We start from the raw sequence: 11,816 nt of genomic DNA on the forward strand, positions 1-11,816 counted from the left end.
GAACGGGCTGTGAAGTGTGTAGGGGAACTTATTGGTTATCATTTTAACTGGGAAAAAAATTCCCTAACTATTGGCATCATGGGAAATGTAGGAACACTGTGATTGAAAGTTGACCCATATTAGGGATTAATAATCTGAATATCTCAGCCTGTCTTTTCTTATTTTGACTGTTTTTTTAATGTGTCTCCTGTGAGAGCCCCAACCTTCTGGAACTGCAGCACTAAATTGCTGGAGTGTCCTTTAAACACAAGGCGCTCAACTGCTACGTGTCCAGCTATCAATTACGAGGCATGTCACTGTAGTTATTTAGTGACGGATACAAAACACAGCCAGCTGCCCATGAAGCAGATTTCATTAGTTTTGCGCTCAAGGGCTGAAATTGTCTGAACCTAATCTCATATGAACTCAGTCCTTGTGCTTTTGTAAGATAGTAATAGCATTCTGTAGACTCCAGAAAATGCTAAAGGCGGTGTTGATGCGGTGCATCCAAGCCAGTCTAACACAACATATTCTCCTTCTGTGTATCTCTTATTCATTTTTCACTCTTCTGTGTCTGCTGTCTGAAGGCAGTCCTGGTTATTAGTAATTCGTCATTAAAGCATACAGAGGGATCCGAAGAGCTCTTAAATATGATTTTGACAGGTCTTACAAACTGATTGGATTAATGGACTTAATGTAACTTTAACAAAAGTAAATAAAGTAATATATATATATATGTTTTTGGGGAATTTTGTTGCCTTTAATCGATAGTAACAGCTGTAGAGTGACAGGAAAGGGAGCAGAGAGAGAGGGGATGAACCAATGACCACTGCAGCAAGGACTCAGCCTTGGTACATGGGGGCCCAGCTCTACCAGGTGAGCTACCAGGGCGCCCTGAGTTAACATTACTTAACATAAACATTAACTTTTAAATGTGTTTTTAGGCAAAATGTGTGTTGATCATGCACTACAAAACAAAGCCGTCATGAAACCAATACCAATTTCTCTTCATATCCTTTCTACTTTTTTGCCTGTATGGATGTAATACAGGTCTTACATTGCATTCACAAAAGTTAAATGAAAAAAAATAAAAAAACACAAACCTTATTTTACTTCACAAAGATTCAGTGAAGAGTCAGTGAATGAAAAAGCCAGCATGGATTCTACTGAAATATATTAGTATATAGTTAAGTTCATTGGCATTTATTTGTGTCAGTGTGTGTGTAGCAGGGTCATACTGACCGGAGGAAAGATGGTGGTGTGTCGTTCCAATTACAGCAGTAATTAAATAGACACGCAGGCTGTACTCTCACATGGTTCCACTACACCTGTTGCATCAGCGTCATTATCTCTTATCACAGTCCAGAACATCCTTCAGGCTTTTATAACTTTAATACAACATGTGTTCAGTCTGAAGGTTTACTTCAGAGAGGAAAACAAAAGAATGAAAAACAGGAGAAATCAAAGATTGTTAACAAGCTCCCTGGGGCCACATGAGTTGGCATCAGTAGACCACAGTACACCTTGTTTTTTGAGATGTATCAGCTTAGCTGAAATCCATGTTTGACCATCAGATTGGATTGTTTCTCTCTACCTGATGTGTGATGGTTTTCTCACTCTCTTTGTGTCTCTGTGTTTCCCACAGTGAACAGAGTATCTGCCAGGCGCGAGCCGCTGTCATGGTGTATGACGATGCCAACAAGAAGTGGGTCCCAGCCGGCGGCTCCACAGGCTTCAGCAGAGTCCACATCTACCACCATACGGGCAACAATGCCTTCCGCGTGGTGGGGCGCAAGATCCAGGATCATCAGGTCAGTGGATGGAACGAGTACAAAGACCTGCACACACACAGAAGCGTTATTCATTCAGTGCATCAGATGTATGGAATAAATACACACTATATACACTAATCCAGCAGTCCATTTGTATGCCACCATTACTGCGGTGGCCAGTTGTAGTGACTCTGTGACACCAGCATGGGTAGTTGGAGTGAGGCAGTGGTCACAGTTACTGATGAAGGTTCCTTATATGGATGGCAATTTTAGCATGATTCAAATTTTACATATTAGTGAGACATTTGTTACACTAATAACAAGAAACAGAGAAATAAATCTGACCACTTACCCATCTGCCACATTTCAAGTGATGTACTGTGTACTACTATGCACTAGCTAGCTAGCATAATCAATCAAGAGTTGCATTTTAGGACACTGGATTAATACTAACAATGGAAGAGCCAAGTAACTGCAGTATAATACACAATTATAAATGCATGTATTGCCTTTCATTTGATATTTTGTCAATCAGCCTTAAGAACTCTTTAGCCACTGACCTTTTTCATTATAAGTGAGTACTGTTGGTTTTTGTTAAAGGCACAATCAATAATTCAAAATGAGACTGATGGTAAATTACAGATTAACAGCAGCAGCTATGTATTAAGTTATTGTTTTGAGAGGCAGTTAATGGTTTGTTTCCATCAGTATCTGTTTTCAGACTTCTCTTTGATTAAAAATCCCATTATACTTGAATATGTGTTATATAACACCCATAAAGAGTCCATGTGGGCCCCTTCCAACAGCCACTCATGTAGCAGACTGGATGGACACAGTCCATATTCAAACATGTTGAGCGTGACACATTTGGCAGAACCCCTACTGCACACCAGTCACTGAGGGGGATTGTAGGTTCATAAAGGTTCTTAAATCTGAGAGCCGGAGGCCAAAGCGGACTGTTACCAAATATGGTATATGAAAATATTCACTTTTAAGTATCCAATGATGCCAACACATGACTACATAGCCAGGGAATCCTGTGGTATTCATGTGCACACACAAATATGACAGTGTGGGCTCAGTACTCTCAAGGTTGACCTGAATTAATGATGACCTCAAAGCTTCTTAAAGCTGATACGCAAGTAATACAGTTTAAAGTTGCCTGCTGGTATGAGGGGCTGGGTTATGGGGGGTCCCAGGAGCTAAACACAAACTTTAAGAGCCAGTGAGTTTATACATTTTGCACAAATCTTTGTGTGTCTCTTTTTTCCAGATGATTACAAAGATTTTTAAAAAAAACAAGCGTGTTTTGTTGCCAAGTGCTTGTTAAAGCACACAGACAGTGTCTCCTCACACTCTGTGCTGGGACATTGTCACTCTGTGGAAAAAAAAGACATTTTGGAAGGGAAACTGAAAATGGATATGAACAATTATAGACACACACAGACACACACAGACACACACACACACACACACATTAGTTGACCTTCCATTGAACCTTTTTCCCTCAGTTTTGAGCTGTTTTCTCCTTGACTCAAACTCTTCTAAATCCAGTGTATGTCAGCACTTCTCACTGACTGCTAAGCTCTCATCCCTAAGAGAAACACACAAGCAACATACATGAAAGCACGCACACACACGGCAGAGCTCATATGAACACACACAATCACTCATACACTGCAGAGTCCTGGAAGGTGGAGGAAATGGGAGCAGAAATAGGAGCTCAGATCAGCTCACAGCTTGATGGCAAGCATAATCCTCACTTTATATAGGAACATCCGGCGCATTATGGATGTGTGTATACAGTATACCCTGTGCTTTTATTTTTACATTTCCAGTGTAATAATACATGAAGTTTCCTGCAAAACACAAGAAAAGGTGTGTGTGTGTGTGTGTGATGACAGCATGTGAGTGATTCCCTAACCCTCAGCAATCCCAGAGTCCTCTGTGTCTTATTGTCTGAGTTTCCCAATGTGGCTGGAGAGATGGAGGGAGGAGAATGAGTCATGATGCCTCTGTCTCTTCAGTACAAATAAAGCTGGTGTTCAACAACTGGTCAAATAGTAGCCATTCACAACACTAATTTTATCCTTGTCATACAGTAGCAGTAAGGATACAGCTTCACCTACTTCTAACATTCACGGAACAGAGATTTCAAAGTTTTTCCATCTGTGTTTTGTTTGAAATTTTGACCTCTTTAAAAACATTAGACTCATTTCTAACCCAAAACTCATCATTACTCACACTGAACTGAAATAATTCCAATTGCTTTGCCATCTTTTTTGATTGGTGTTAAGCTGCTGAAGCTGACACCTCCTGTCGATGTTTCAAAGTAAAAGGGAACCAGGAAAGTGTTTGCATAGACAAATTAAAAGAGGGGCAGATCAGAAAAAAGTTAACAGTGTGTTAATTTTTAGCCCTTCTAGAAACAAGACAAATATTCTGAAATATAATAACATTTTCTTGTGAGGAGAAAATAAAATCTGCCACTTAAAGACTGTAAAGGGCCTTAAAACTAGAAAGAATGTGCTCATTATAAGCAACGAGTCAGTTATTTAAGATAGACTTTCTTAGAATAAGTATTTTGGTCACTTTACTGAGCTGAATTTAATGTACTTTAATCTTAGAAGATTAATAATTAGCAAAAAGATCTGCTAAGCTGCTTCATTTCCAACACTGGGAGAGACTACTTTCTCTAAAACTGAGAAATTGTGTAAGTGGTTTTACTCTTAATATAAGGAAAATAATCTTCTGGCATATTATGCAAATCATTGTTATTACTGAGTCAATCGAGCTCAATATTAGCTTAATATGTTATTAAGACAAAGTTAGATTTTCTTGAGATGACTTTTGAAATGCAAAACATGCTTGACAAGATTATTTTTCTGTTTAGGCAAAAAATAAAACTGATTTCCCAGAAAGAAGGCTTTTTTTACTTTCTTGAGATTCCTGTTTTACAGTGCAGTATCTTCCCTCCTTCCTTTCTGATTGACCGTCACAATTTTGTTGTTCCGGCCCACTTAATCCCGAAACCGTGATACAGGACTAACATGATGTACAAACACTGGTCAAAGTGTGATCTTATCAACTAATTAAAAAAAAATAAAAAATAGGAATAGGAAGTCGGTGGTTGGAGCAGCTGTGTTTGTGTTACTGGTTCACACTCGGAGCTTCAGGCTGATTGTCAGTTTGTGTGGCACCGCTATCATAAGATGCACATTTCGTCCGTTTGTTTTATTCACTGCCACCTACAATAAGCATCTAGACTTACACCCGCTCAGTTCCTTCTCACATTTACTGGCTGCTTGTTTTATTACCCAGTCCATCAACAATAAAAGAACGCTTATGTGACTCCCTGCACGCTTGCCAGAGAGACATTATAATAACCACAGAAACTGACACTAGATTATTTCTTGCTGGGTTAAAATAAATTTTGCCGGCACCAGCGACCAACCTTGTTTTCCATAAACCAGCAGATTGGTTACAGGCTTTAGCGCTAGAAGCTGTTTATTGGCCAAAGCAATATTGTGTTTTCAGGTGAAAATATTACCTTTTTGAAGGCCGCTCTCAGTACAGTTTAATCCCTCGGTTTCACCATGGGATTTCTGAAATCTTAACTAACCCCGTAAAATAAGCTTTCGACCACTGGGCCCCTGCAGGGGAATGTTTTGGGTTCAGTCTCTTATTAGTTTAGATATGAGATGACATGATTATGAGATTAAACTACATTACTCATCTTTTCAGGGTATTTCAGCTTTATCAGATGAAAAGTCACAAAACGAGTGTTTGTACATCATCCCCTCGTTTCACAGTGCCAGAAATTCACTGATTATGATGCAGATTAATATCTTTAAGTTAAAATTGCTTTTCACATTCTGAGCATGGACAATCAAAATCTGTTGTCATCACAGTCCCTCAGGTTCTGGGGCTCCCAGTTCGAGACCCTCATTTTTTGTCTCAATAACTCAGAGAGGAGTAGCTTGAGGCCTTTTTGCTTGGCCGTGTGCCCAGAACTCTAAAATCCCTGATGTTAGCATCCAAAGCACCCTAAACTCAGATTGAGTGGATCATAAAGTGACTTTACGAGCAGGTAAAAATGCCCTTTTACCACATAATGGCTACAGAGCCCCTGTGTTGTTATTTTGTGTTTAATGAGATTGGGGTTGTTTCGTGGGACAAGATCAGGGTGTGTGTGAATCATCTTTGTGATCTTGTGAGCAGGTGGACAGAGGTAGTGTCCTGACTGAGAGTGATTAATAGGCTGATGCTACAATACTTTTACTCCTTGTGTTTATGTCTTTGTTTGTGCTGCTAAGCCACAAATCTCAGGTCAGGTTACAACATGCTTCAAGTTTTCCATATCTTCTCCAAAAGGCTGTTTCCTGTCAGTTTAAGCTCTCAGCAAGGGATGGGCCGATATATGATTAATAGTATTGTATATCAAAATAAATAAACAAAAAATTTTAATTATTGGGATAATCATGAATATCCTCACCTGGTTTCACTTCAAAAAGGTATCTTCCTGTTCTGTATTGATCACCTGATTTGTTTTGAATTGCCACAAGGGGGAGCCCTTTTCAAAATGCCAAGCTTGTTAACACTGGCGAAGGCTCGCCACAAGCACATAGACTGAAGCCGGGCTAGATGGATTCTCGTATGAACTCGGGTTTTAGTGATCTCTCAAGTCCAGCTGCCTCGCAAGGTTTAAGCCTATTCTTAACATGTTACCTCAATAATCATAAAAGTTGTTTTTTTTCCTCTTCACTTTTTCCCTTCCCTCGCTCAAATCCAGGTGGTGATAAACTGTGCCATTCCCAAGGGGCTCAAGTACAACCAGGCCACGCAGACCTTCCACCAGTGGCGCGACGCCCGACAGGTCTACGGCCTCAACTTCGGCAGCAAGGAGGACGCCAACGTATTTGCCAGTGCCATGATGCACGCCCTGGAGGTGCTCAACTCCCAGGACACAGGTAAGTTCTGCTTCCCACTGTATGTGTGTATGTTTAAAAGATTTATTGGGGACATTTTCATAAGATTTTACTTGATTTTCGGCTGAGCCCCCATGGCCAGACCTAATCTTGAGATGTTTCACCTACTTTCAGTATCAGGTTTTTCATCCAATTAAGCTTAATTCAGCTCAAACAGCTGTAAGTCATTTTGTATTCAGGATATAGCCTACTTTGATTTTCTTTTTGGCAATGTATTGAGAATATCCGACTATCCCATCCTGCACCACTAAAATGAGTGTTATCTGTTTCCAGTTACCTTGTGAGAATAAAAGACAAGCAGAGATTATAACAGAGCTTTTAGCAGAACAGCACAAGGTCGAGGCTTTTACTCCGAAGGTCTGAGGGATTTATATGTATCTAATAATTAAGCATTAAAACGAAGCAGTCTGGAGCTGGCTTTATAGTTACTCCATCTGCAGGAGGTATTCTGAGACAGGAAGCCACACAGGATGGGAACATTATATGGAAAATGCAGGATAACTAAAGACATATGTCAACAATGAAAATGTTTTGTAGCTACTAATGGGTTTACCAGAAACAATAATTAGAGTTAAATGTCTTAATAGATCACAGGAAGCTCACTGCAAAGTTAGAAGGCTGCAATTCAACAGCCTTCTTAATCAAAACTTTCACTTTGAGCTGAAGGCTCAGGAGACATTTAATGATACACGACTGCCAGAACCGGTGACAGTTAATGGGTATTTGAGTGATGTATTTTTAGCATTGCTGAGGGTGATTGGTGCATGTGCCAATCAGTGGTCATTTATTAAACTTGTAATTGACCATTTAACAAAGAATAAAGGGGACGATCTCATGGCAAGAGGCTGCTGGTTCACATACTCAGAGAAAGAGGAATGATTCAGTATTCACGTCACACACATGCACATTCACACAGCCCTATCTTCCACAAATATTCGCAGGCTGTAATTTCAGCGATACACCACGACCTTGGTTTTCTGAAACACGCGCTCGGTACGTAGCTCCGTCCTCTGGCTGTGTATCTACATTTGCCCGCCTGCTGGGAGGGATGAGAGGGAGGGATAGAGGGAGGAGGCGAGGGAAGAGAGAGCATTGTTGATTTTCAGTTCTGCGTCGGTGCGAGTGCTTGTGCTGTGATTCAGACTCCCAAAGTGCAGACTAATGATCAGCTACCACGTGTGAGGCAGAACTTCTGCTGCTGGTTTCCTCTCCTCGTCTCCCTCTTTTCTGTTCCCCTCTCCGTCTTTGATAATCCAGCGAAGACAAAGCAGAGGTTTTAATTGCAGCCTCCTCATGTTTGGTGATCTCAGCATCCAGATGCTGCTCCACATGAACTGCCATGCCCTGCACACTCCTCTACCTCCTCCCTCCCTAAGCCATGCCTCTCAACACACTCTAATCCCATCCACTAATTAACCTGATAGTGATGCGCCTCTATTCATGTTTGTTTTCTGCAGGTGTCATAGGCTGGTTGTTGTGCGGGTGGTTGGTGTGTGGCTGTGCTCTTTTTGGGTGTTGGTGTGGTGGTGCTTGTGTGTGTTCGTGTGTGTGTGCGTTGTGGGTGTGTGGGTTGTGTGTGGTGTGTGTGTGTGGTGTGGTGTGTGTTGTTGGAGGACAAGGTACAAGGCAGAGCATCAGAGAAGAGACAGACAGACAGCAGTGACATGGGGAGACATCCAACGGGAGATAAAGGGAACTCGTGCCAGGATCTTGTCATCCCAAATTTGACCATATAAAAGCGAAATGTAACTTGGTGGAGGATTGTTTATAACTGCGGGAGTTGTGCTTTGTGTTGCTTACAATACCTTCTGTCGTCAAAACTAATTACAGTCGTACAGTAATGGCCTCTCTTCTTTTTTCCCATCCATTAAATTTATTCCCAAGGAAAGAAATCACATTTCTGATGCCAAAAACTGACAGCAAGAATGAATCAAGCCACAACTAGATTTTAAATCAACAAAACTTGGTTCAGTTGCAAGTGTAAATGGCAGATTTATAAAATAAAATTCATAAATTAGTCTTTTCGAGTGAAGGGTCATCCACAACGATAACTATTAGTATATATTTTAAAGATTGTTCTAACTCTAAAAAGTGATTAGATGAACGAAACTGTGGTATACAACTTATTAAACTATGGGGCTGCTGTAGCAACATAGCAGACTCCATGGAAGGCAACCTGCGGTGTCTGTCGATAAAAGCAACTCATTCTAAGATAACAAAAACACAGTGATTCCTATATTCACATAAAACATACCTATGAATATTATATTCCATTTCTACTAAATGGTACAAACTGGACCTCTAACTCTCAAACTGGAACACACTATTTGGAATCTATCTATCTATCAAAATCCAGTTGGGTCTTGCCTGATTCTACATATCAGGGATAGATACACAGCCAGATACTGTAGCATTCATTAGTCAGAGAACTACCCTCAGAAGTGTCTTACTAACGAACAGCACAGCCTCAGGCACTTTCCTCCACTCCTCATATTTTCTCTCTTAATATCTCCCTCCTTGCTCCTTTACCTCCTGTTCTTCTCCAACATTTCCATTTTTTACTTCACTTTATCTCTCCCAGCTCTCTCTGCCACTGTCTGATTCTTCTCACAAACTGCCTTCCCTCCCTCCATCCCTCCCTCCTTCCTCTCAGCGGTGCAGCGAGCCGCATACAGAAGCCGGAGGAAGGCGACAGGGTTTCCCCTTTCACCCCACTGTTTTGCTACCGTATTCCTGTCCTGGCAGCTGCTCTCGTGGCGCCTATTCTGGTCGCAGTCATCTGTGGACCTGACAATCCTCCCGACACACGGGGTTCACTCTCCATCACTCACTCAGTGGGTGCTAAACTCCTGCCACATGACAGAGCGTCGGAATCAGATCACTCATTTTAGACCTCCATTTGTTATATATGCTTATATGTGCTGTGTGAGTGGTGTAGCGGAAGCTTTTAATGATCGTTTTAATGCCTTGCTGCGATGTGACCTCTCTGACTCAATGCCAGCATCTTTGATGTATTAAACCGACACGTTCCACATGAGGAATAATAATCTTTTTGAATTATGGTTCCGCACCAACACCGGAACAAGTGTTGAGTGTAACAAGTGTTTTAAACAGACTATCTGAGCTTTTATCTAAAGTGCTTTAGAGTACCAGTAAATATTGGAGGCCTAATGTTCACACTCTACAGGAGCAGCTCAATAATCAATGGAGGCATAAATCTCAAGGTACCAAACCATGGTCAGCCCCAGCCAGGGGGGACGGTTAAGCAGAACAAGACGAACTGCTGGAGGAGAACAGTCATGAGCTGCTTTTACATTTACAGTCTCTACACCTTATTGGTCTGATTTATATGGTGGTGGTGGTCAGTTCTTTACTCTTGATGAGTCTCTTCTCTTATACCAGGCCTGAAAGCACTTGCACACCAAACACGTTTCACATATTTATAAGACGAAGAAAAAGAAATAAGTGAGAGTGGAAAGGAGTGTGGAGATGAGGGGAAATCTCCACTTTCTCACCCCCAACTCGTCAAGTACTGCTGCTTGGTCAGTGGCCGTCCGCTGTAGGTGCCTCTCTAGCGTCATTTATGGACAAGTACTGAAAACTACTTGGTTAGCTTAAGCCATAAACACTTGGTTAGGTTTAGGAAAATATCGTAAGTTACGTTACATGCTTGACATAACTTAAGTACACTTAGCTGATGTAATTTGTGTATGTTATTTAAACGATATTGTAGTCACCATGCCACATGCTGACTTTCTTGCGCTCTATACTACCCCACCTGACTTTGATGGCGGGTGTATCCAGAAATGATGCTAGAACATAGTATAGCGTCATATCTTAAAGCGGAGGGCCACTGAGCATATTTGACGACTTGGGAGTTAGACCGGGTTGAAATATCTCTTCATGGTAGAATTCAGTGTGTGTGACTATTCCTTTCTCTAGCTGCTGCTATGGGAACAAAACAATTGCCACGACAAAAGAAAGTACAATGAGTAGTGCAAGTGATTAGGAACAACACTTTTATCATAAAAAGGTGTTTTGTTTTTTTTTAGCACTATTCTCTCCTCCTCCGCTTCTATGAAAAGTAAATATTATTACAATAACAAATTAAATTGTGTCCTTTTCAGTAGTGGTTCCCAAACCTTTTCAAACCACAGCTTTATAGAGATCTTTTCATGCTCACCCACATGCCTGCAACCTGCGATATTTTCAGCAAAAATTACACCATTCATATCTGTTATTAAAATGTATTTTACCAAGCAAATAAGAGTGATTTCACATTTAAATATATTGGCTGAGCACTACCTTTTTGAAACATATTGTCCTATTCTGTTATAGACTTTAGAAGAATTAAGTAGTTTTTATTACAGTATTTAAAGTAGCACCAAGCAAAATATAAAAAAAGAATTCATTCATGTAGCTTTTCTTTGGGTGACGTATTGTAAACAATGCAATTTAGTTGTTAGTACTTGAAAATTGTGATTATATAGCTTTTGGCTTCTGTTTACAACTCAGGTTTTAATCACCATTTTGAAATCTTAAATGCAATATCATGTTTTTATGGTGCCAATGGAGAAATCTGCAGGCAAAAGATCTCAATTTAAATCGTGATTGAGATTAAATAATTTATAGATAGATAGATATTTTTGGTTGGGTAACCCACTCCTATATGAATGCATAACAGAACAAGAGAGTCGACCACCATGTGTAACCAACCCACACATGACTATTGCCCCCAACCACCTACTGTATATCCTTTTCTCTGACCGCTACAAAGTAGAGAAATACTGCCACAAATACACAAATAACAGGAACCACGTGTCAGGTCATCTTGCAGGTAAAGCTGTTTTCTCGCTCTCAGAAATGCCTCCTCTAATCTGGAATTTGCCTCCGCTTTGATATCTCTCTTTGAAGTTCAGTTGTGACCTGGACAGCCATAGAAGAGCTTTGTGATTATTTCAGGACTCAGGTATGTGTGTGCACTTTCTGCGTTGTTGGTGTTCAGTTGAGTGGCAACACACCTTTTAGAATTATTTTATAGGCAAGTGAAAGAGTTTGGTCTGTGTGTGTGTGTGTG

At 40.6% G+C, this 11,816-nt stretch overlaps 1 protein-coding gene across 1 annotated transcript in view; it reads left to right on the forward strand.

The window, feature by feature from the left end:
* The window catches only part of enah (ENAH actin regulator), a 108,715-nt gene that overhangs the window by 40,240 nt on the left and 56,659 nt on the right, over positions 1-11,816 (forward strand). The window contains 2 exon segments of the mRNA XM_035678286.1: positions 1,625-1,790; positions 6,544-6,721. Of these exon segments, the coding sequence (XP_035534179.1) occupies positions 1,625-1,790; positions 6,544-6,721 (344 nt within the window).

This window comes from Morone saxatilis, unplaced genomic scaffold (assembly GCF_004916995.1).
Source record: "Morone saxatilis isolate NCDOM2014 unplaced genomic scaffold, NCSU_SB_2.0 Contig7, whole genome shotgun sequence".
Classification (NCBI taxonomy): Eukaryota; Metazoa; Chordata; class Actinopteri; family Moronidae; genus Morone; species Morone saxatilis.